At 34.3% G+C, this 26300-nt stretch overlaps 7 protein-coding genes across 7 annotated transcripts; 3 read left to right on the forward strand and 4 right to left on the reverse strand.

The window, feature by feature from the left end:
• Positions 1 to 3305: 3305 nt before the first annotated feature.
• RO3G_12831 (uncharacterized protein) lies at positions 3306 to 4482 on the forward strand (the record flags this gene model as incomplete). The annotated part of the gene is made up of 5 exons (XM_067667415.1): positions 3306 to 3387; positions 3436 to 3835; positions 3882 to 3986; positions 4038 to 4162; positions 4211 to 4482. The coding sequence occupies 5 exons, from the start codon at positions 3306 to 3308 to the stop codon at positions 4480 to 4482; spliced, it is 984 nt and encodes a 327-aa protein (XP_067523516.1).
• Positions 4483 to 4829: 347 nt separating this feature from the next.
• RO3G_12832 (serine/threonine-protein phosphatase PP1) lies at positions 4830 to 5886 on the reverse strand (the record flags this gene model as incomplete). Its single annotated transcript, XM_067667416.1, has 3 exons — positions 4830 to 4907; positions 4961 to 5787; positions 5832 to 5886. 3 exons carry the CDS (start codon positions 5884 to 5886, stop codon positions 4830 to 4832), a joined length of 960 nt encoding a protein of 319 aa, XP_067523517.1.
• A 490-nt stretch (positions 5887 to 6376) lies between these two features.
• On the forward strand, positions 6377 to 8290 carry RO3G_12833 (uncharacterized protein; the record flags this gene model as incomplete). Its single annotated transcript, XM_067667417.1, has 6 exons — positions 6377 to 6607; positions 6676 to 6981; positions 7030 to 7226; positions 7275 to 7509; positions 7568 to 7796; positions 7863 to 8290. The coding sequence occupies 6 exons, from the start codon at positions 6377 to 6379 to the stop codon at positions 8288 to 8290; spliced, it is 1626 nt and encodes a 541-aa protein (XP_067523518.1).
• Positions 8291 to 8727: 437 nt separating this feature from the next.
• RO3G_12834 (uncharacterized protein) lies at positions 8728 to 10164 on the reverse strand (the record flags this gene model as incomplete). Its single annotated transcript, XM_067667418.1, has 7 exons — positions 8728 to 8749; positions 8824 to 9097; positions 9153 to 9249; positions 9296 to 9509; positions 9562 to 9641; positions 9776 to 9978; positions 10020 to 10164. 7 exons carry the CDS (start codon positions 10162 to 10164, stop codon positions 8728 to 8730), a joined length of 1035 nt encoding a protein of 344 aa, XP_067523519.1.
• Positions 10165 to 14069: 3905 nt separating this feature from the next.
• Positions 14070 to 17719, reverse strand: RO3G_12835 (uncharacterized protein; the record flags this gene model as incomplete). The annotated part of the gene is made up of 6 exons (XM_067667419.1): positions 14070 to 14182; positions 14321 to 15730; positions 15790 to 16346; positions 16409 to 16741; positions 16799 to 16988; positions 17038 to 17719. The coding sequence occupies 6 exons, from the start codon at positions 17717 to 17719 to the stop codon at positions 14070 to 14072; spliced, it is 3285 nt and encodes a 1094-aa protein (XP_067523520.1).
• Positions 17720 to 19644: 1925 nt separating this feature from the next.
• RO3G_12836 (uncharacterized protein) lies at positions 19645 to 20834 on the reverse strand (the record flags this gene model as incomplete). The annotated part of the gene is made up of 3 exons (XM_067667420.1): positions 19645 to 20223; positions 20287 to 20700; positions 20754 to 20834. 3 exons carry the CDS (start codon positions 20832 to 20834, stop codon positions 19645 to 19647), a joined length of 1074 nt encoding a protein of 357 aa, XP_067523521.1.
• Positions 20835 to 24842: 4008 nt separating this feature from the next.
• On the forward strand, positions 24843 to 26057 carry RO3G_12837 (uncharacterized protein; the record flags this gene model as incomplete). The annotated part of the gene is made up of 3 exons (XM_067667421.1): positions 24843 to 25170; positions 25321 to 25654; positions 25754 to 26057. 3 exons carry the CDS (start codon positions 24843 to 24845, stop codon positions 26055 to 26057), a joined length of 966 nt encoding a protein of 321 aa, XP_067523522.1.
• Positions 26058 to 26300: the final 243 nt, after the last annotated feature.

Raw genomic sequence — 26300 nt, forward strand, 5'->3', positions numbered from 1 at the left:
GCATTTTCAAGATGTCAAATTCGACTGGTACGTCTGGTGCTTTAGGTAGGATGTTAGATGAAATAATTGATTATGTCATATAGGCAAACGCATCATATCAAACTGCTTGATGATCTGAATACTAGAGTGGATACAATACCTTAATTTATCCTGTTCTCTCACGTAATTTCTGCAATTCATTATAAGCTCTTCTTTGTAAAGATAAACCACAAAGATAACAACAGCAAGGCACAAGGACAATCTTGTTAAGCTCAGAAAAGTAAGGCAGCTCGCTTTGAACAAGCTGGTCGTATACGGCGTTGACAACTCTGAGGTTGATGATCTACTTGTTGAAAGTGAGATACAATTGTTGGTTTTGCTCGTTTAAATCTTAGTTGTATTAATTTAAAAGAAGGTGACAAGGCGGTAAATTTTAAGCTTGATCTCAAATACGATAAAATTGCGAAATGGTAGAGATCAACAAAACAAGCATGCCCTAAGAGTTTGAGGATTATCTCATGCTGCTCTCTCTGAATGTCGAGAGGCTCATGCAACTGCAGATAAAGGATCACTTTTATTTGGATGATCATGAACACTAACATCCAGTTCCAGGAACTAATGATCATCCAAATTGACAGACTTTGCAGCGTACTGAGCCGAAAACAGTTCGTAAATCGTACTTCTTTTGCCTAGGAAGCCTTTATTCGAATTCCTTGTTATACACCATTAGAAATAAATAACTAATTATGTATATTTTTAGAAAACATGTCGTTATGAAGGAGCACGCACTTAATATTTTGATGAAGACTAACGCTTAGCGTCAAGGTGAACTGAATGCTATGGCAGCAAGGAAACCTGTTTTCTTATAATTGTAATTAATTCATGAATTCTTAAAATACAATAAAAAATAGCCAAAGTCATATTTTACCTAGCCTATAGTGGGACAATTCCACATGCTTTAGTAAGCTGGCACAATGGCAAACCATACATATTACTGATGTGTAACAATTTGGAAAAAAACACCCATATGTGTTTACTTCATTGTCCTCCATCCAAGCCAGACGCTGACAAAAATGCACGCAATTCAATGTCTCAACATGCACAACTAGCTACAAATGCCTAGCACTATTGAAGATCCTTTGTCATTTCTTTTAAATCTCCTCCCAACAAAACTTCCTCATTCAAGTCGTACAGTTACCCTTGGATCCTTCGTTGGCCAACCAGATGTTCAATCCTGTTTGAACTGGATCATCTTTACCACCCTATAGACACTTGTAACAGACTTCTATATGGTCATCTCCTTCTAAATTGGCTCTTAAAGCACGAATGATGTTACTATTTCCCAAATACTGTTCTATTGACCTTTTTTACCTTTGATCCGAAAGGGTTTTTTAGCCTCACTTTATTTTACTTCATATTGAACTAGTCCGGGCGAACAGATGTGGTAAACACACCGCGCTCAAATGGTCTTCGTAAATAAATAATCTTTAAAAATAAAAAAAAAAGTCTCTTTATTGTACATTGAAAATATTTTATCTATTACACAACATTGAAAAATAAAATATCAAAGCTCTGCGTTTCTGTATTACTGCACATAGTCTATTTTACACTAAACAGTTTTGCGCTGCTGGCTTTAATATGGTATACCGATACCTCTATGTTTGCATATTGTTGGCCACCTCAGAAGCCACACAACATTACATTTTTTATTTTATTGCTGTATCTATCCTAATAAGCCTATGAATGAGAAGCCAAGCTGTGAAAATCGTTCAATCTTATTCTGTTATAAATATCACAAATCCAATTAGAATCTCTTTTTTCAAAAACTTACGGGGTTCTGCTTTTGCTTTTAGCAATAGACTAGAACTGTTCTGTTGGATTCAGCTCTAGAGAATATTATAGTAGATAAGCATATTGAAATCATTTAGACATAATATATTTTGCAATATTTTCAGACTTTTGTATACGAGCATTAGCCATGGCCAGGGAATGACCTTTATTTGAGGATATTCATCTACTTTATCCAATATGCTCTTTAAAAAGCTAAAAGAGTGTCCAGTGACAGTAACGGTGCTCAAATATCTAAATTTTTGTCCTGTTTTTCTCTCCTTATTAGGTTTGGGTATTCTCAAGCTTTTTTGAGCTATTTCTTTCCACTTAGAATCCTGCCTGCCGAAGAGAAAAGTTATGCTAGTTTCTCATGAGACTGTAAACAGTATTATGAGCGACTTTAGAACCATTGATTTACTGCATTAAATGCTCAGTCATCCTGGCAGCAGCAGCAGACGGATTAACGTCAACAGAATCCACAACGGAATTCCTATGGTCCCCAATCAGGATGCATCTACGACGTTTCTTTTTACCACTTTCAAAGAAGTTATCAGGATGCTCCTTATATTGTTTAACCCCATTGCTGTGCTGTGCAAATGGGAATATTTGTTTTGTTGCAGTAGAGACACTCATGAGTTTTCAATTTTTAGTTAAAGGACCTGACCTTGCCTTGAGAAGCTTAAGAAGTATAAATATCTGACAATAACTATAGAACATGATGCACTTAGAGCAGGCGGATCCATGTTGTCCAAACGAGTGCCTTTTGGAGCCAAAGAGGTTAACGAAGACTTTTTATTGCAGGTGGGGCACGAAAGGTGTAATTTAAGAGCTTCAAACTACGACAGTATCCGGTCTATATACTTCTTAGTAAGTAACGGCGTACTCGAACGATTAGGTGTCCATAATTTACAGGCTTTATTAACCATGAGCTTGATTTTTATGAGTAAAGGCATTATGTTTATTTATTTAATCCTGTAGAGGAGCACTCTCCAAACAAGACAAAACATATCAAAAGTAATGGGAAGTGGGAAAAGAGCTATGTTTTTAGAACTTGCGACCTCCACTCTTGAACGAATGCGTCGTCGATTTTCACCAAGTATTGTTTTGCTTTCTGGAAGCAGTGCAGTCGAAATAGTGTTGTTTGGTTGAATCTAATGCTGTTTTTAGGTGAAAATTTCTTCCTAATTTGGTCGAATTCAGTTACCGCCTTGGTCGAAGTTGAAATGGAAACTGTAACTTTCCCTGAAAAAAGTCACGTAAAAGGTAGATTTTTTTAAGACACACAAACAAGCTTTTTTTTTTTTTTTTTTCTTTAATAAAATGAGCCTTCCACAGCAAGTAGAAGCACAAATTGAGGAGTTTATTGATAGTCTGAAGAGAAGGTGAGATTGAAGGAAAACTTTTTTTTTGATAGTTTTATTAATTCTCATAGACAAATTGTGGGGTCCTTTTTTGTAGCGAAAGAAACTGCCACTATTTTACGACAAGTGGTATCCATGTCTCGTTGGCGTGATGTAGATACTCTTATTGACATTGTGACATCAACGGGTAAAAGGCTTGCTTCTGCCCAACCCAATGGTATGTAAAAAAGCGATTTTTCATATGAAGTACTTATGGTTAGTATAGAGCTTGCTGTTGGAAGTATTGTAAGACGTGTACTTAAAGTGATTAGAGAAGTATCAAGAGGTGAATTGAAAACAGAGGGCAGAGATGATCGGGCTACAGTGACACCGGATGATTCTAGCCTTGATGAAGAAACAGACAATGAGAATGATGTTGAAGAAGAACCAGAAAAAACCAAGAAACGACCTGTGTTGACCACTCAGACCTCCATGTTTACATTGCTGACTGATATGTCAATACTTACAGTAAAAGAAAAAAAGAGAGAAGAGAACGAAAAGAGGATTCGAGACACGTATCATCTGAAACCTTTGATTATTCAAGAGATTACAGAAGAAATCATTGCGGATCTTGATACTGTTTATAAAGGTATTGCTGATCAGGCACTGGATTTTATTCACGCAAAGTAAATATGACTACTCTATTTTTTCTATAATTGACACAACCTATAGTGAGGTGATCATGACCACAGGTCAATCACGCACAGTTCAAGAGTTTTTAATCCGTGCAGCACAAAAATTGAAATTTCAAGTTATTGTTGCAGAGACAGCACCTTCGTAAATACAATAATGATATGAAATGTGCAAAGGTTAACATGTTTTATAAAGTTATCAAGGACATAAAATGGCCATGGAATTATCAAAGGCAGGTATTGATACAACAGTTATTGCAGACTCTGCTATATTTGCTGCCATGCCTCGTGTCAATAAGGTCGTCATGGGTGCGCACGCAGGTAAACAATACTGATGATCATAAGATTACTGTTATAAACATTATATAGTATTGGCCAATGGGGCATTAGTATCCGTTAGTGGATCTCATTTAATAGCAGCAGCAGCCAAACATCACTCTACACCTGTGCTTGTTTGTACTGCATTATACAAACTATCGCCATTATTTGCCTGTGACGCAGACGCGTTCAATGTGACCGTTCCACCACAAAATGTGTTGAGTTTCCAAGAAGGTGCGATTATAGACCAAGTGACTGTCACCAATCCTTATTATGATTATGTTGGTCCTGATTATGTTAGTCTGTTTATTCATAATTTGTAAGTATAAAATAAGCTCTGCTTTGTGTTATCTCTTATACATTTTTTATAGGGGATCTGCACCACCAACTTATGTCTACAGATTGATCAATGATAATTATGATCCAGAGGATTCAACCATCATGTAAAATATAACTTGTAATAAAAATGAAATTTATAAGCCCAAGATATTTTCTTTTTTTCTCTCCTGCAATTATATACTCCTAATAAATCATCTTGTTTCATATAAGCGCACACATATCAAAGGAGTAAGGGTTCCTTAAAAAGAGATGAGCTGATATAATAAATTGAGTCGGCGTGTCAAAGTTGGTTTAATGCAAACAATAGTTTTATTCATGCAATCAATGTATTTTACATCACTCTTCCTCTGGTGTTTCGTTGTTTATTGTTCAATCCTGTTTTTGCTTTCTTCTCAGCTGGTTTTAAAATCTAAATGATAAAAGACTGTTATTAGACCTTTTTGATATTATGATTGTAAATACCTGAAAAGAACACATTAATGATTCATCTACACTCATCATAGCACCCGCATTATCAAATTCACCACAGTAATTCGGAGCAGAGAATAAGGTGACTAGTTGTCTCTTTGCAAAGAACTCATAACCATCTTCAACAACTTGATGAGCACGACAGATGAGATCCAAGTCGTGTTTTTGCAGAAACTTGGAAACGATATCTGCGCCAAAAGTAAAAGAGATACCACGGTCATTACCACTCCAACCTACGATATCTTTATCAGGATCAGACCAGAGTAAGTCACAGAGTAAACCAGTATCAGGTATATCAGTTGGACGCATCACCCTTCGTATTTGTTCCATGGACTGTAAATCGGGTGAGAGACCACCGTGCATACAAAGGATCTTTTCATCAATAATAGCAGCGATAGGTAAGCAATTAAAGCAATCCGTAAAAGTCTTCCAGAGTTTAATGTTATATCTTCTTTTACATTCATCATAAAAGCCATAGATACGATTAATGCTTGCTGATTCATGATTACCTCGCAAAATAAAAAAGTTTTCAGGGTATTTAATCTTGTAAGCCAATAATAAACAAATAGTTTCCAAGGATTGTTTTCCTCTATCCACATAATCACCCATAAATAAATAGTTGGCGTCAGGAGGAAACCCTCCGTATTCAAATAATCTTAAAAGGTCATAATATTGACCATGAATATCACCACATACTTTAATAGGTGCTTCCAAGTCTAATAGAATAGGTTGGTTCATGAATATCTCGCGTGATTTTTGACAAAGGTATCGAATTTCATTTTCCAATAATTGAACTTGTTTACCAGGTCGACTTCCTCTTACTTTTCTCATGTTTAGTAATAATAATACCAATAATATATTTTACCTTCTAAAAGACGTGCTATAATCGAGTCCACATCCCCTTCAATAACCTCTGTCATATCTTTAATAGGATGACGAAAATAAAAAAATAGTGAAAAAAAAGAAAAGAAAAAAAAAAAAAAAAAAATAGTGAGAAAATTGATAAGAAAGAGAGAGTGAGTAAGAGAGGAAAAAAAAAAGAGTAAAATTCGTTTGAGCCAATCATGTGAGCCGATCGTCATTTTTTGCAGAAAGTCTCTTGGTCGCACAACAATGAGGACGGTCATTTAAAGAGGAAAAGAAGGAAGATGTATATGTCGTCATTGAAACATAAGAAAATAAGGAAAAGAGATAATAACAATAACAAAAAAGGAGAAAAAGAAAGAGATCATGAACTATTGAAAACCAAAGTTTAAAGGAGAAGAGGTTCATATACAAGGGCGTTTATAACGTTTCAAAAAAAAAAATTAAAGTAGCGCATGAATTTAAAGAGATAAAAAGAAATCTTTTACTTGTTCTCTTCTCCTTTTTTTTTTTTTTTCCTTCCAACTTTTTCTTTATTTCTACTTTATGGATATACCCAGTGATAAAGGGGGAAATGTCCCTCGTATTCGTAATATTCATCCTTCACAACTTTCTCCAGATCACCATTATGGAGCAACAGATCTACTTGAAGATTCTGTTCCTATTGAAAGAACTACAAGTACCCTTTCTGAAAGGTTTGGGTCCTTTGTTGGATCTTACTCTCGTACTTCAATGATGTTTATGGCCGAAAACTTGGCTGTTCCCAATACTTCTTTGGTAAGTAAAAGCAACAAAGGCGAGTGGCTTTTTTTTCCTTTTCTTTTTTTTTGCTAATGTTCTGATAGCTGGATGATGAAGAGGATAAATATTCAGGTTATTATACATCTGTTTCAAGGGTTTCATCGGCTGTTTCAGGTGGTCTAAGTCGAGCTGAATCATTAGCAGCTCCTGCAAGTACAAGCCATAATGAACACGCTTCACTGCTATTTTCTCATTTGGATAAAGTATTGTCTACTCGAAGCATAGGCACAGTAGCAGAAAGATTTGAACCTGCCACTGTTACCAAGAAATCATCATTCACACAATCGATCTTTAACTCCATTAATATTTTAATCGGAATTGGTATTCTTGCTTTACCCCTTGGTTTCAAAGTAAGTAAAATTAAATAAAGAGAGGGGGTGTTATTCAGACAACAATAGTGTGCAGGATGGGCTATTGGTATTACTGTATTCATCTTTTGCTGTGGCTTGACAAATTATACAGCAAAATTATTGCAACAATGCTTGGATATTGATCCTGAATCAAGAACCTATGGTGACATGGGCGCATTAGCTTTTGGATTTAAAGGACGTCTTTGGGTAACTATTTTGTTTATTACAGAGCTTATTACAAGCAGGTAAATAATAATATATAATATGTAGTGTGTTTATTGACTTTTGGACAGTGTTGCCTTGGTTGTGTTACTAGGAGATGGTATCGACTCATTATTTCCAGGATATGATCTCAAGACAATCCGACTGATTTCATTCTTTATATTGACACCCATGCTATTTTTACCCATAAGGCACCTCTCATACACCAGCTTGCTTGGTATTATTAGTGCATTTAGTATCATTTGTGTCATTGTTTATGACGGTCTTCATAAAGAGACTGCCCCTGGTAGTCTCATCGAACCTGCTGTAAGTTGCAGAAAAAAAAATCGAAAGGTGGAATGGGTGTGTGTAACATGTTCATTAGGATACCGAACTATTTCCTTCCAATTACATGACAATACCCCTTAGTTTCGGATTAATCATGGCAGGCTTTGCTGGTCATGCTGTATTTCCTACTGTCTATCGTGATATGGATACACCCAAGCTGTATGGTAGAATGGTGAATTGGACATATGTAGCTACTACCTTTGTTTACTTTGGTGTTGCCGCTTGTGGTTATTTAATGTTTGGATCAAGCACAATGCAAGAGGCAAGTACACAAATAATAGCACTTTATGTTTATTTATTTATATTGTAATAGATCACACAAAACATCATAGCCATACCTGAATATAATCAAACATTAAACCGTCTTGCTGTGTTTTTGATTGCTATGAATCCTATTGCAAAATATGGCTTAACATTAAATCCCGTCAATGTCAGTTGGCAACTTTGGTTACTCAAAGGAACACATCTCGAGGAATGGTGTGTTAAAGCTCGTTGGCGTGAACCCCTATTGACATTTATTGGCAAACTAATTGTGAGTGCTTTTATTGTATGCTTGGCTTACATCATCCCTGGATTTGACAAGGTCATGTCACTGTTGGGTGCCTTCTTTTCGTTCATGATCTCTGGTATATTCCCCTTAGTATGTCATGTTCGATTATTTGGTGATACGATGTCTACAAAACAACTCATATTGGACTATACACTTATCTTTATTGCATCTTCTATGGCATTCACCGGTACTTTATGGAGTTTCCTTTAAAAGTATATTTATTTAATTTCACGGAAACCAAACATATATAAATAAACAGAAAAGTTCACACAATCAATTAAAGGTACTTAAAAAAAAAAAAAAAAAAAAAAAAAAAAAAACGTTTTTTTAAGGGATGTGTTTCAAGTGTCAAATATATAAAAATATATAAAAAAAGCTTCATGTAACATGACAAACAATAGGCTTAAAAATACACAAGAAAAATGTAACCTACAAAAGATGGAACACAGGTAAGGGGCAGTGAAGAAAGAGAACAGACCACATTTTTATTTTATCCTGACGAGAAAGTTTTCTTTGCACAAAAACGGAATAACGATCTGTTCAACAACAAATAACTGATTGATATTTGTAAAAAAAAAAATAACTGACAAATAAAAAAAAGAAAAGATTAAGAATTTTTATTATAAAAAAAAAAAGAGTAGATTCATTTAGCTAAATGCAGGGACAGACCTATAGGTACCAAAAATCATTAGTTTTTTTTTTTTTTTTTTTTTTTTTTTTTTTATAGAAATAACCAAACTTACTTTTGAGATTGAGCAGGACTTCCAATCGTTTGTGGACTAGTAAGTACATTACTACCCAATCCGCTAGGGCTTGTCATGCCTTGAGGATTATGATTAGAGACAGCAGGAGAAGCCAGGGAAGCTTGGCTGCCACTAGATTCCTTAATAGCCATAAGCTGCTTGGCTCTGAAAGCTTCATAATGAATTTGAGCCGTTGTTTCGATCAAATCTTGAAGATGCGTGCGAGTCAAAAAATTGCGCAAATAGATGAATTCACAGTGTTCTTCATTCTCAACTATTCCAGGAATTATAAGTTTAAAGAACATGTGTTGTATACTTGTCAAATTTACCATTAATCACACCGTATCGGTTCTTTCGGCCTCTTACAGGTCGACCTTCGATAACCACATTACGCTCAGAACCAACAATAGCAAAAGGAAGCAAATCCTACTTGATGGTTAGTAAGGTAATATGGTCTATTCACTTTACTTACCCGAATGCTCTCATTCAAAGCCTGTTCTTGTTCATCGTCCTCATCACTTTCGTAAGGATAAAGCTTAATGTTATGAAATACCAATTCAGCCTTAATTCTTTGTTTAAAGGCAGCTCTTTCTTCAATTGTAAGTGAATCAGACTTGGCTATCACAGGTACAACGTTAACAACTTCAGAAAGCTTTTTTAATACTACGATATCGATTGGCTTCAAACTATAATTAATAACAGTAAGTACCCAATTATAATTTGTCGTTATGAACTTACGCATGACCAGTGGGACCGATAAAGAACAAGCAGCAGTGAATACGAGTGTCTTGAATGTAACGATCACGAGTAGCAGTTAACTCTTTACGTAAATAAGAAGAGTGTTGATCTTTAATGTATTTGATGATGGGCTCCCAGCTAATACATACTCTGTTATTCACTGTGTAGATATGTACTCCATGGGAAATATTTGTTACCAGTTTTCATTATTGACTTGATCTCCGTATCCAGGAGTATCTACAATGTTCAATCTAAGGCGAACTCCATTCTCTTCAATAGAGTGAGAAACTGTTTGGATTTCAGTTGTTTGTCTTGGTGGTTCTTCAGCAGAGATACGTCCTTTGCTTTCAATCAAATGAGAAGCAAAGATTGTATTAACCAGAGTGGATTTTCCCAATCCAGATTGTCCTATTCCACCTATTTAATATAACAAATAGTAAAGTACCAATCATATTTACCAACAACCATCACATTAAAGTGAAAACCTCTCTTCAATAATTTTTTCTCAATTTGCTGAGTAATGGTATCAAAACCAACATAACCTTCTAAAGCAGTTGTTTGAGACGTAATAGCTTGCTCAGGTACTAATGAAACTGTAGACATGTTTGTAGAAAAAAAAAGAAGAAGAACGAGAAAACAAAAAAGGGGTTCTACTTTTTCAAACAACACAAATATCGTTCCAAGGAGAGAGTACAAAATAGGAGTTGAGATAGAAAGAGAAAGAAATAGGAGATAAAAGAAGTAAAAGGAAGGGAGAGGAATAGAGGAAAAGGGGTGAAAAGAGGGGAATATGGAATGTTAGGGTTAAAGTTCTTTTTATTTAAAAAAAAATAATAAACTATTTTCCACTTCATCTCCTATACTCTCTTTCGATCAGTTAAAGAATAAGTAAAAGGGATTGTTTATCATACATAAATATGAATTTGCTGATATTTTCTCATTGTTTCAAATTAATGTTATCAAATATAGCTCTCACTGTAATTGAAAGCGTTTGATAAATAATAAAAAGAAGACAGGCATATTTATGTATTATAATTCCTAATGCTGGTTCTTTAATGACCACACATCAAAGCTTCAAGTTTCTTTCATTGGCTATTGTTATGTATTTCAAGAAAGAAGAGCATTAAAAAAATATAGAAAGATTCCCAAAGCCTCTATATGTTGTTTGCTTACAGTAGTTATAATGAAGCCACATGATAAAGACTACAGGGACATTTTTATGGGAGGGTACTTTATTAAAATAACAGAATGATGAAAAATTAAGTGTAATGCTGGCATCATATTTTCTGTTTTCATTGCTATTCGAGCTGCTTTCAACTACTGAATAACAATTTATCTTTTATATTGAACTGGTTACGTACAAGAACTTTTTAATAAGATTGTTTTTTTTTATCATAAACATATATTAAAGCGCTGCATTTTGTCTGTATGGTTTCTGAATCCGTTTGTACTAATGTTCATACATAGTTTTCTAAATTTATAATAAATCGCTCAAAGCCCAGTTGATTTATCTCATTGGTTTATTACACCCCTTCCAGCCAGATTGTGTGTACATTTGTCTAGATGATTTGAGTGAGAGATTAAATTACTTCTTGACTCTAGGAGAATTCAATAGGGCAATTTCAGATAATCATTGTCTTGTTTTTTGTTTTGGTCACTTTAAAAAGCTTCAATGTTGAATATCAGAAATTTGGTATTGCTTCTTTTGTGTAAAAGAATATTCTAAGAGTAAGAAGCAAAAAACATAAAAGTAATGAGCGACGGTATGTCTTGTATTGCTGGTTCTTAAAATTTGTCTGCAAAAATGAATAGAAAATAGTATCAGTTGGAGATGTGTATAGAACGCTGTAAGCATTTATAAGTTTCTTTACTTTTAAATGCTTTAATGAAAAGCTTTTCTAAAAGAGAATTAACAAGAAACATCTTCATTTGTATAACTTTGGCTATAGTGAAAGATATGATAAACAAAAGAAGAGCACTAATAAAAATCATTGACTGAATTGAAGCATTTTTCAACGATGCTTTTTTATGATATGTGACAAGATAATTGATACTATATTACAGATACCAGTTGGACATTATGTATTAAAGTGTAAATCATGCTTAGAGATAACCTGATTGCGTTTTTCCTAAAGTATATCTCCTAAGAAATAGGATGAAGAGTATTTACTTGTTATATTAACTGAAAACTGATCGCCATCAGTAGTATAGAAGGATAGATTGATGTGATATGTGAATTAAATAAAAAATATATATCTCTAATGCTCCGTAAAAGCGTGTTTTAGTACTACATCAGACAGTATCTACTTGAACGAAACCTCTGGTGCAATTGAATCGCCAAGTTGTCCACTCTATGTAGCAGAGAAGTGTATCATTAAATAATAAACAGTAACGATGATATTCATACTTGGATATTTATAAGAATCGTATGAAGATTCATAAGCAAATATAGCTCTGATAGCACAATTATATCTCAAAAAAAATCAGCATTAATATCACAACAACATCCACCTTGGGGTTATGTACTTTTTTAGCGATGATTATTTAAAGAGTTTATTAAAAGTAATGAAAAGTGTGCTGTTTTCATAGACCTTCCAATCAAAGGTAAGGTGAAAGAACCCATTAAGAAGAGTCCTTTTGGAATTCAGCGATGACAACATCGATAAAGTACTCAACAACATTTTGTACATCTGGACTTTGCATGATGTCCTTGATCTTTTGTTCAGCAGGAGTAGGAACGGATGTGGTGTCTGGAGAAGAGGTTGGGGCAGCAAGCGCAAAAGTAGAGAGCCAAGAGTTTGATTTGCATTGTTATTATTTATTATTATTTTTTGATACTTTTTTTTTGAAAAAAAAAATTATAGAAAAATGGTATTCTTTTTATCTAGAAATACTCTCATGCAGATTGAATATCTTTCTAACCTTCTTTGCCTCTTTCTTTATTCGTTATGTCATAAATAAGCAAGTCCTGATCAAAGAAATACAGTTACATCTCATGCAGAAAAGCATTAACCCTTTCTCCTTTTTTGCGGTTGTGCTTGGTAATGCAGATCCGTCTTTTTCACTTTCTTTTTCTTTTCCTATGCCCCGAGATTATTATTGGATGATAAAAAGAAATAAGAACAAATAGTAAATTATCTATCATAGGATTAGTCTAATAAACTGTGCCTTGTTTTATTTATAAAAATACGCAGAATGTATAATAATCCTTGTTTTAATTTATTTCCTTTAATGCAAAGAATAGATCTGTTAACAGTAGCATACAGTTTTATTAATTACTTTAAGTTTAGTTTGTATACATGCACATTTGAGACAAGTGTCTTATTATAAACAAATTCACAATTAGGTATAGGTTTTGTATGATTAATACGCTCCTTCTTTTGGATAAGGTTTACTGTATATTTAGAGCTGCATGGACAAGATTTTACTACATTTTAATGATAATTCTAATCATTATGTCTATAGTACTAAATCACACTACAACCTTGATAGTAGTTTTTATTATAAACCAAACCTCCGGACTCCCTATCTATTAACATCAATATTCAAAAACAAAACATTAGCATATTTATATTTCTTTATTTAAAGAATCTCATTTACAACGAAAAGCATGGGAAACAAAGGGAGCATGAAAAAGACAGGTGTTTATAATAAGCTCAAAAAACACTTTGATTTATAACTGGCACAGGTCTACACTGAAAGTATGTCAGATACCTCCTTTTCTTACATGACTTATTATGAAACTATTATTTTTTGAGATGAGGAAAATAAATTACACCTTCTTTTTGATGTAGCTAAAGTTCTTTTGATTTCTTTATATTGGCTTAAATAAGTACGAGAACCACTCAATAAATTGCTCTTAATGGAGGATTCGATCTTAATCTGCTATGGCACCAATAAACTTCAACCGTGAAATTGCTTTCTTTATTAACATGGTCAAATTTGCTTTTATTGAGGTCCATAGGATTCAACCTTGGTAACGCAGGCCAATTCTTGATCGGATGAATAAGAGGCTGCATCAGAAAAAAATAGCATTTCTTTTTGGACAATAAACAATGGCCTGAAAAGTCTGGCTTTCTGATGGTATGACTAAAAAATGAATCTGTAGGAGATAAAGATAGCATATGCACTTCAAACTGCTCTAATTAAGCAACGGACAAGATAAAAGCATTACCTTTTATGTATCCATCATTTTCAAAAATATTGCTACAAAAGTCAAAGTGTGAATAAAAAGGCTGCATTAAGCAATTACCCTTGCTGAATTCATTTCACATAATCACAAAGCCCAAAACAGTATGCTTAGTTTGAGAACCATTGACTAGTCCCATCCTTTTGTTGTGGCTCATTTCTCAAGAAATCAAAATAAAGGTACAAAAATAACTTTCATTTTCGTATAGCATTGATATCGCCTTTTTTTCGTTCTTTATTAAATAGTAACAAAAATTGCGAGTTTTAGATAATTATTCGTACTTTCTTAAAAGTTACAAAAGTTTTATTAACAAGAATGATTATTCTTTCTCTTCAGCTAGTAATTCCCAATCGTCAGATTCGGAGTTTTGGCTTTTGAGTTCACTTTCATTCACTACAACCAGTTTATCACTTGAACTGCTACTTTCAACCTCTACAATATCGTTATTAGAATAAACACTGTTTTTAAGAGGTATCGGTGATCTTTGTAACTCTTCTTTCCATGCATCTTTCACAGTTCTATAAGGATTATTTTCTCCTACGCGCATCCATCCATCATCATCTACGTTACCCAAGGCATCGAAAGAGTTTGTGGATCGTGCACTTGCAGTCTTGTTACTTTCATTATTTGAAATGCTACTACTGCTGTTTGTCTTTATGAGCTGCTGTTTTTCGCTCCAAGTGATTTCACCCTTTTGGTTTACCCAGCAGCAATCCACGCGAGATGCTTTTCTCTTGACTTCTTCTTCATTCACAAATGCAGTCTTTAAGATTTTCTTCAACTGCCAAAGAATTACCTCTTTTTCATCCATAGAAACAGAATCACTAATAGATGGGACCACAACAGCATCATTTTCATTTATCCACGTTGATTCAAAAGAAATGCAATCATCACCAATCTTTAAGAGAGGTACTAGCTCAGCATCCAACTCTAATTTTGTTAATCCAAAGGCCATATCGGATAGATAAATTGCATTGACAGGTTGCTTTGTCGTCTTTGGTACATCTCCTGAAAGAGCTGCTTCAAAGTTTGGAGGAGGTCGATTAAGTTGAGGATTACTTGCTGCCTTTGACAAAAGGATAGGTGGAATTCGACATGAACCAAGAGTTTTGCGTAAAATGACACTTCGTTTAGGTTCAGCATCTATAGCTTCTGTTGCAATATTAAAATGAACTGCATAACGATGAATAAACTGACGATATTCAGGTTTCATAGGTCTAAGATGTGATGTCTTTTTAGCAGTGTCTCGAACAAATTCGACCAAACTCATTTCCATAGATCGACACCAAGCTCTGTTCTCATTGTAAAATTCACGCAAGGTATCGTCGTAATATCCAAGGTCGTCCACAGAAAGGCTTGGTGTGCCATAATCATCTCGCTTGATATCCAAAGCCAAGGCCAGTCGACGGTTACGCTCAACCTTGGCACAGAAATCGTTGCATTCAAGTAAAGTTTTGGAACCAGTTGATTCAGCCGTTGCATTACAGGGTATCTCCATTGTATTTTGTCCACATTTACAGCTAGCCTTGACTCTAAGAGTACAGGGCTCCTTTTCAGGGCAAGGTGTACCATCGTGACATTTTTCTTTGCAAGGATGACCACAGGATCGAGAGGCATTACAAGGTTGGTTACATGCTTCATTCTCTGTTAAGCAAGGTCCATTGTGACATGACTTTAAACATTGATGCTTCCCGCATGGAAGTTGCTTTTCACATGGTCGACCGCATCGTGGTGATTCACGATAGCAAGGCACATTCTTCAATTCAGTCTTACCACATAAACAATGGCGAGAAACTAAGGCTGGGCAAGGAGGGCAAGGCTCTTCATCAGGATGACAGTTGTGATTCAAGAAACGAATATGACCACAAGGATTGGGACGAATACATGGATGAGGACATACTGGTATCTTTGTTCCACAACGTACAGGAGGCTCTAAGCGCGTACGACCACAATTACAAGTCACTTCATCAAATGTTGCCTCTGTTGATAATAAAGATAGTGTGAGTTATCTACCTATAAAATCTCATTTTAAATTTTACCTAAACATGGCGCACATTTTCCTTTATGACATTTGCTTTGACATTGATGCTTGCCACATGATAATGTCTTGTTACAGCTATGAGGGCAATCGTGCAAGAACTCTGTTCCCTTTCTACTCTTTCCGCTGACTTTAACTGCAGGACAACAGACAGCACCGCACTGGTGACGACCGCAGTTTCTACCTGCTTTACATACCCTATCACATAAAGGTGGCTCGCCGCCAGCGGCTTCACAAACCTCAGCACAGACCTTTTCAAAGGTGGTAGATTGACATCGGCAAGAAACTTGTACAGATACTTCACAAGGAGGGCATTCACCCACATGACATTTAGTCTGACAAGCATGTCCACAAGCAAGTGTCTTGTTACAAACCGATTCACAAGTTGGTATAGGGTCTGTACAACTGATACGTTCCTTCTTTTGAGTAAGATCTGATATAGATTTAGAGCCACAAGGACAGGTTTTTACTTTGGAAGGATCAAATGGACAAGACTGAGTAGTGGCTGAACATGGATGACAAGGCTTTTGACAACTGTGTTTTTGACATTTGTACAGTCTATAGAAAACAAAATAGATTAGTTTTCTGATTCACTTTGCTTTTTCGTTTGTCATATTTACGTGTTGCATTTATTTTGACAGCTGTAATGTCCAGTGTGATCTCCCAATTGTATTTGTTTACCATTACCACACCGAGCCTTTCTTTCATTTCTTCCACAATAACAAGACTGTGTTTCTTCCAAAGTACAAGGAGGACAAATACCTGGATGGCATTTTTCTTCACATCTGTGCTTTCCACAGCCCAACAATTCATCACACACGATATCGCATGAAAATCCTTGTGTTGAATAATCTGTGTTTACACATCGCTTTTGTTGAGTTGTTTGTCCACAATAACATGTTCTCACTGGACCCATAGAGTTACAAGGCGAACAAGGTCCAGGGTGACAGGGTCTATGCATATAATCAGTAAATCATTTTACATGAATCCTACACTGTTTTATCACTTACAATATGCATTCATGTGGACATGATTTATGTCTTTTACATAGTTGATTACAGCTGTGTGGAGTACGATACTTTGATAGTTCTGGATTACGTTGTTTACCACAAAAGCAAATATAATCTTTAGGAATGGCTGTTCTGTTTGTTTGACAACCAGGGCATCTCCATTGTGTAATCATTTTATTGGATGAAGTATCTGATAGGTTCAATGAGAATCATGTTTTCCACTTCTTTTTCTGTTTTACCTTTAAGTGATTTACTTGACCATGATTGTATACAGTTCAAATGGAAAACAGCCCAACAACAATCACAACTCCAAACATGATGAGCCGATCTAATAGTATCCATACAAATCATGCATTCATATGTTGAGGTTTTCAGCTCGTGACTCAATTTCGTAGCCATATCATGTTCACCAAGGAGAATCTCAGGAACAATTGGTTTCTTTTGTCTTTGTCTGTTCTTTTTCTTGCTTGGTTGGTTACTATTCTTTTTATCATTATCGTCATCATTATTGCTATTTTTATCATCGCCATCAATCGTCAATCGTCCTTGTGCTCTGTTCTTAAAAAGAGAAGGTTGCAGTGGTGTACTGTTACTTTGTTTTTTCGACTGGCTAGATTCTTGTTTTTTCTTTATCTTCTTTTCTTCTATATTTTCTGCTTCACCATCTGTTCCATTTTCTTTAGAGACCTCTGTTTCCTTTTTGCCCTTGTTCTTTCTCCAACGTCTGGGCTTCTTTTTATGCTCTGAAGTTTTTTCTGAGGCGTTTTCCTTAGTGTTTTCTTCTTGCTTTTTTTTGCCCTTCTTGTTATGCTTTCGAGAAGGGAGCTTCGAATCAAAAGCACTGGAATCAGCAACAGGGGTATCTGAAGGTCTAGCATTCACTCCAGCAGCGTCGGTACTCTCACCACTCATATGGAACATTAATCTATAGAGAAAAAAGAAAAAAAAAATAAATAAATCTTCAATTTTAAAAGAATTGTGCATTAGCGGCGCAGTCACTGTGTTTGGTTTGCTGCGGTGCTTACAGGAACGCTTTAAATTGATTGGTTGCAGACAGTTTCGGGTTGTTTGTTTATCCAACCCAATAGCTTGAAACACTCACAAACATAAGATAAATTAAGCAATAGGCAGAAGAGAACTTGAAAGTGATACCTTGTTCACTTTCTATAAAATTAGCAACTTATGAACCATGTGCTTTATTTATCTCTGCTTCTTCATTCTGCAAATATAGCATGAACGTTCATCATTATAACTAACTGCGTAATACAAATTAAAATTCAGAATAATAATAAATAAGTATTATCAACTTTCATTTTTAGATTGACCACTTGTGAGATACTATGAGATTTGATGAAATAAACATTTCTTCTCGTGATTCCTTGTAAAAAAAATAGTTTTTCTCACTTTAGCTTTTTCCACGATTGCTATAGTTTTATTACAGATGGTCTATTACAACAAACTAGTTTGTAAATTTTATATTATAAAGAATACTCTGTATTTTTACAGGGTTTTTCTTATGTCAATTATCCATATTTTAGTTACTTTGGGAATCAATTCTTATAGATTGTAGGCTTCCAACGCTTCTGATATTATTGCTGGCTCAAAAGTGTTGGAAACTACACGATCTACTCAACCAGCATGTACTATTATACATAGCCTTCGGTATTCTGGTGTTTCCTATTCTTTTAGTCAAGGTAGCAAAGGCTGTTTGGCAATCAATTTATAGTGGGTAAAGGCAGAGAAGTATGATATGGCTCTTGGATTCTTTTAATCTATAAAATTGTTGTCAGTATTATGCAATTAATTTATCTTGGCTTGTTATCGGATAATGTGATTTACTTGCACTATTTTCAGGAATGAATGTCGCATTAATTTCTTGCTTGTGTGTATAAATCACATTGTAAAATATGACATTCCATTCTAAAAACAGTATACAAGTACCACAACAGAGCTTGACGAATAATAAATACAGGATTTTAAACTAAAATTTTATTGGACGAATAAATTCTTATAAGAGATCATGCAGACTGACAAATGAGAATTGATAAAAACACAGAGGCTTTCTGTAAAGATGTTCCTATCATCGTGCATTAATATCTATTCAATTTATCCTATACGCTTGATTGCCATAACAGTAAAATTTTTCTTTCTTTACTCTTATCAAGTACACAAACATGGGTAAGCTGGGGTACTTTTTTTTTTTAATGATTGTTGTCCGTTTTTCATTTCTGTTAATAAATCAGTAAACGCGTTTGTGATTTTACGTATGAATTTTATTTAAACTACGTTGTTGTCAATGTAAATAATATTAACTTCCTTCTATTCTGTCCATATTTTGAAAAGATCAAAGATGAATGCTGAAGATCAAAATACTGAAGAGGTAAATCCAAAAATTAAAATGTTAGTATTTTGGACCTTACTTTTTTTTGTGGGTATACCAGTTTGCTAAACGCATAATCACAATAAAAACAACTATAAAGAACATATGAAAACAAGAATCCCTCAAATCATTACATAGACTCGTGGAAGTTACAAACACAATAGTTACACACACATATCCCTTTGCCAAATACATCTTTTTGAAGCAATTCAATGGCAATAACTCATTTGGTTTACACATGTTTATCAACACCGGTTTTTTATAGAAGTTTTTTTTTTTTTTTTTTTTTTTTTTTTTTTTTTTTTTTTTTTTTTTTACATCAAAACTGCGCTATAATGAAAATTGAATAAACCTCTAACAAACTTTCTCATGGTAATTTTTTAACATATTAGCAGATGCTGATCAGAATGAGTTAAAATAGCTCTTAGTTGAACCTTTTTTATTATTTAAGAAAACTTCATTTTTCTTAGGAAGAAAATGGTGCCCTAGGTGTATAAGGTTCTTCAAGGTATTTGACGTCTTCTTCAGTCAATTTGACGTTAAGAGCACCAATCAAATCATACAATTGCTCGATTTTAGTAGGACCAACAATAGGAGCAGTGACAAATGGCTTTGTGTATAACCAAGCTAAGGCAACTTGAGCAGGTGTAGCATCGTATTTTTTAGCTAACTCAGCAACACGATCAATAATCATATCATTGCTTTGGTCTTCAGTATTAGATAAAGGATTCTTAAAAACAACGCCTGCTTCGGTACGCTTGCTGCTTCTGTTCTTGCCCACAAGCATACCCGTTGCCAAAGGACTCCAAGGAATACCAGCAATACCTGAGTCTACACAGTAAGGGATCATTTCTCGTTCTTCTTCACGGTGAATCAAGTTATATAAGTTCTGCATGCTCACAAATTTAGCCCATCCTCTCTTCTCTGCGATGCTGTTGAGTTTTTGGAATTCCCATGCACTCATTGTACTTGCGCCAATGTAACGAACCTTGCCGGAGCGGACTAAATCATTTAATGCCTCCATAATTTCTTCCATGGGAGTATCCTAAACATGAAAAAAATTAAAGTTTAATTTTTTGATTTATGTAATTGAAGCAGCAGTACTTACTCTATCCAGACGATGAATTTGGTAAAGATCGATATAATCTAAACCAAGACGCTGTAGTGAACCCTCAACGGCATCAAAGATATGTTTACGAGAAAGACCGTGTTGGTTGACATATTCACTTTTAGCAACAAATTCTGGCGTTTTTATATCATCCCATGATTGTACTTCGTCAGTTGTTAAGAAAAATACTTTTGTGGCTACTACAATACGGCTTCGAGGAGCATTGAGTTCCTTGAGCGCTTTGCCCAAGACCCTTTCACTTTCGCCACAAGAATAAGCATTCGCTGTATCAAAAAAGTTGATGCCAGCGGCATAAGCTTTCTTTATATCTTCGATGGTCTCCTTTTCTTCCTTGACCCAAGAACTCCACTTGTTCGAGCCATATTGCATACAACCAAGACAAATACGCGAGACCTGTCATTTAAAAGTATTAGTAAAATGGAAAAGTCTATTTTTTCATGTTCTACCTTCATGCCCGTATTACCAAGGCGCACATATTGCATTTTTGGGAGGCTTTCAAGTACTGAATTAGTAGTAGTAGAAGTCATATCTTGGAGTTTTTGATTTAAAGAGGTTGCCAATAAAGCGATGAAAAAGAAGATAAGCAGAAAATTCAATTGCTATTTATATTATTTGAATTAATCAGCACTTGTATTTTTCGTATATAAAAGTTTTTATCATAGTGCCATCTCTGGATGTTAAACAGCACTTGTCGGTATTCTAAGTGTAAATTTTTATGTTAAATGTAAAATTAAGTAGAATGATTACGTCTTCTGTCTTCTAAATTTGGAAAATGAAGCATAAGGTGCTTACGTTGCATTATCTTGTCTTAAATAAGGAAATTAGGTATATACATTTTTGGCTCAAGGTTATTCATTTTCGCAGTTTATCAGATAGTTGACATAGATATTTTTAAGTACATCTTTATGCCATCAGTTTTTTCTTATGGGTAAATAAAACTAAGAAAGCATAAAATTGTTTATACCAAGCATGTATAAATGGTCTAAATCTCACAAAATATTTTTTTTTCTTTATTCATCAACGAATAATCCAAATTGATCACTACTTTTTATTTAAGAAGCTATACTTAGCATTAATCTTCAAAATGCTTTTAATATTAGCTTAACATTTTGCAAGTTTTCAGAACCCTCTCTGCTTAAAAAATCGCCTTTTATAGCTTTTAGTACAACCAAAGGGGTCACTAGACTTTTTTTAGATATTGTATACCTTCCATATATGTCGAGTAACTTTTTGTAAAAAATATAATGTTTAAATAAAGAGCCATTTTCAACAGGAATTAACTGAAACTTGCACCAAAGGTTATTGATATCATGAGAAGTACTTATGCTTAATTTGAGCTTAATGAAAGGACCTCAAAAATTCACTAGACATATATGGAAGGTACACAATGTCTATATTTGTCGAGTAAATAAAAAAAAAAAAGAATAAAAGAATGTCCTTCCAAAGCGTCATTTTTCACTGAAATTGTCTGAGACTTATACCAAGGCTTACTGATATTATATTGAGTATATATACGAAGTTTCGATTCGATCAAAAGACTTCAAAAAATCACTCGACAAAGATGGAGGGCTTGTATACACTTTTAATTTTCATCCAGCAGAATTCAAGGTGTAGCTCAATAAGGTGCCACATGACGTATGGCAATTTCCAGAAAACTAAACCTAGTAGAAACATCCATTAAAAGAGACGTATATATCGAAATAAAAAGAAAATGTTAAGAAACTGTACATGCGTAATGTTATCTGTGATTGCTACTCTTTTAGTATGTGCTATTAGCTATAATTCAAGAACAGATTTTTCTTTAATGTACAATTTTGAGGTATATGAGAATATTTAAAAGACTATAGGCAAGTACATTTTCTTCATATCAAGCTATGTTCATAAACCCGTAAGCACAAAGAGGAGCGTATATAAGCTGAAATAGTTAAACTGTTAAACTTGCGCATATGATTAACTACAAGTTTCGGCTAACTTCATCTCAAGTGACTATGGCTGCCATTATTCAATATGGTACAAAATGTAAACCAAGCTAAGAAAATAAAGGATATAGATAAAAGTCATCTAACAGAGAAGAGAGGACATCTACTAAAGCACCGCAACAGACATATTGCACGCATGTTCAAAAAGTTTTGAATGTAAAATTATACATACATGACACTATTATAAAGCTTTTCTAACTTGTAATAACTAAAAGCAAATGGAGCATTAATGTAGAATTAAAGGAAAGAAAACCACTGTTTATGTGTAATATACCTAATAAAAGGGTATATCTTTAAGCTTTTTCATGCATTTTTCAGTAAAGCAAGACCTTAATGCTTGCATTTGAAGCTCTTTTTAAACAAATAATAGATCTGTATATCTACATTACTGACCGACAGTATCCATTAAGGAAGGTCTCAAAGATTCATTTAACAAGGACTATTTAAGACACAATGTATAAGTATACAGAGAGCGATTTAAACTATCTAAGATACAGCAGCTTTTTTTTCCTCAGTCACTCTAGCTAATTTTTTCGCTGTTATTAAACAACTGTTAAAAACGGGTTATTACACAGCCATTGGTATTCCTTGTTCAGCTATATTACACTTGTTGTAAAATTGAATTCAGCATTGAAATTGTTCTATAGCTAGGTAAACCCATTTTTTTGAATACAAAACTTTACAAGGTAAAATGGCAGGTTATACGGAACTTAGTTACAATATATATCAGCCAAACTCTATTTTCTACTGTCAGTTGTTAGATAGCTGTTTTTTCCAGGTATGATAGAGTTGTTTTTGTCGATGTTGATGACTGTTATTATAAAACGCATGCATATTGATTATTCTCATTCAAATCATTGCTTGTTTTAGTTTTTATTTCATACTTTGGCCTAAATTAATTTATAAGGGGTTCCTGTTAACTCAAAATCTAAATCGCTTTAAACATACAGTCAGACATTAACGTTGACAGCATGCACTTGTTTAAAGTTAAAATAGTGACTTGTGTATACAATCTCAAAATTATAGCTCGTTAATGCAGTTTAATTTCTCCGAGCTTGTCTACTATGTGTGTGTGTGTGTTTTTTTTTCATAAGGCTACAAAAGATACACTATTGGCGAAGACTTTTCTTGTTTGAAAGCAAGAGTATTTATGCTAAACGAAGTCTCGGTCAATCTTCATAGGTAAAAGCTGCAGAAAACAAGGTATTTATAGATATCTCTGATAGTACGGTTGAGCATACCTAAGTTTTGTATGAGTTATATGTATGTATGACTTTTGATTTATGTACTCTAAGAATAATAATAATAACTACTTACAATGTAGCATTGCTTTAATAAGTATACTGACTCTTATCTTAAAGATCTTTTTTTAAAAAAAAAGTTTGTTTAAAAACTTAATATTGCTAAAAACAATATTACTGTCAATATTAGTTTATATGCTCGCAATTCAAAAGTATTTTTGAGCTGAATTACAGTAAAATATGTTTACAAACATATGTATACTATATACCTCTTTACTATAAAGTTTAACAGTGACAACAACCACATAATTAGAGTTTGGGTGTAGTGATGAAAGAAAGCTAATTTGACTTATAAAACACACGCTTCTTCTTTTTTCTTTTTTTCTTTTTTTTTTCTCACCAAATTAGTGTTACTTTGTACTAGAAGTTTGTTTTGTATAAAGGCCAATCCAGAAAAACATTTGCTATGTCAGATCAGAAAGAGAACACCTATAGCATAGCTTCCAGACTATTTTATGATTTTTTTCAAAGCCTGAGATTTTTTCTGCACTGCTTGATATCATTCTGACCTTACATATCATACATGATTACAGTCCTACAAAGGCGGTCATTATATTTAATTGTAAAAAGAAAGTACTACAGGCTTTAAGTGTGACCGCCTGTGTGTCTTGAACAATTTTAGTAAAACTTAGTCAGAAAACTCGTTGATCAGATTTACTTATAAAAAAGTCAAAGCAAACCTTATTAACAAAATTCTTTTCTTAACTACCTAAACTTTTCTAAAAGCCCTCATATGGTACTATATTTGAAGAAAAGTTTCATGTAAAATGCCTTTCAACATTCATTTTACCTTGTGTCCCTTTGATTCCTGAACACATGAACCTATGATGCACCCTGATATATCTCCAAACCAGTTTGAGGAAAGTATTAAGAATGGGCATTATATGGTCAATCTATCTGTAAATCAAACGTTTAGTCCTCCTGAGTTTCACGCTTCAGAAGGTATCGTATTTGAAAAGCCATTGCTCGCAAACACAAACTATATCACTAATATCAAGTCTAAATCCATACTTATCTAGATCCTCAAAATAACGCAGATAAACTTGAAGAAGAACATATGCATGAAAATAGAAATGTACTTCATTCTGACAACGATGAAATCGAAAGTCAATTTGAAGAATCACAGTCAGAAGACGAAGACAGTCATTTCGACAGCACGAGAGATCGAGACCCGAACGACGACATTTCGGAAAATGAGGATGAAGAGAGCAATGAAGATAGACATCAAGTTTCCGATCTATAACTGGAAGGTGAAATGCTTGAAAGTTTACAGGCTAATAGTACGTATAGTGATAACGAATCATTGCATTCTTTAAGATCATTTTCTCAAAAACTGCAGGGAGACCGAAAACAGATCTATCGACAAAACGCTAACGCCGAGATAAGCAATATTGATAGCTTTCAGAAATTTACAAGTTCTCAAGCTTCAAGTAACAGTTCTCAAGTGTCGACTAGCAGAAGTATTATTGCTGCCATGAAACGAGCAATTCTTCAGAGTAGAAGTCACAGCAGCTCTTCTTCAACAACTGGAGACTTAACCACTTCGAATTTCTCGAGAAACCCAGAGCCTTTTAGCTTTGATCGTAATAACTCAGCACAACAGAATCTTGACACTTACATTGCAAATTCGAGGCGTGAAATACCATCTTCAACATTTTTCAGAAAGTTAACAGTGAAGGAAAAAACATTATGAGCTAGTCAATCCTCTAAAACAATATTCTTTGGCAATGTAGCACAATTATTACCTATACGAATTGATGAAGGCTTAATCTGGGATACTCCGCTTTACAATTTTTCTGCCAAATTCTTATTGCATACACTAATTCGACAAGTAGTCCAAAAGTTGATCGATGTTTTCAACAAAGTTCGTGTATGTAACTTTGACAAGGGTGTTGTTAAACTCATCAATTCCCGAACTGTACCAAAAAGTAATCTTCCTGCCAATTGTCTGTGTCTTTATACTGCAAGACGTAATGTAGATAGAGCAAACATAAAGAAATTCAAACGCCTTGAGGGCGAATCCGTCGCTATTCCTGCATTTGATATCTACAATGGCGGTAACCGGAAGTCAGCGTCTAACGCTTTAAAAAAAATCAGGCTTCTTGAAGAGCTACAAATAAAGATCAACATGCCAGTGATGCTCATATAGAACTTACAGGTATCTAGAGGCTGGGTGAACGGTACTCTGGCAAGGGTTTCTAAGGTTAATGAGGAGAACATACTGCTAGTGAAGCAAGAGGCAGAAGGCACACAAGAATCGCTTTGGATCCAAAGAATTTCTAGGTCAATCCCTGGTACGAGCTATGTAAGGATCCAATTCTCAATTGTTCCTGCATTTGCTACGACCATTCATAAAGCGCAGATTATCACTATTGAATCTGTTGCAATGTCTCGAGTGCACAAGGCAGATGATTTGTACTTTTTTGAAACAGACATACCAGTCAGAATTAAAGAGAAAGCTCGGTATTAACCTTGATGCCATTGATATGATTGAATACTCTGAACAAAAACATCGAGAAATATAATAAATATAAATATCATTGGCTATTTAATTTTTGCCAACCTAAAACGAAAATAATGCAAAACACTCTTAATACTACTCTTAAGCTTCAGTTTAACTCTCAAAAATAATATATGACAGCATATTGAACAAAGCACTTATAGTATCTGCGCCTGGCTCAAGTAAATCAAACCATATTATAGAAAATCATCA

This window comes from Rhizopus delemar, genomic scaffold, assembly GCF_000149305.1.
Source record: "Rhizopus delemar RA 99-880 supercont3.11 genomic scaffold, whole genome shotgun sequence".
Classification (NCBI taxonomy): Eukaryota; Fungi; Mucoromycota; class Mucoromycetes; order Mucorales; family Rhizopodaceae; genus Rhizopus; species Rhizopus delemar.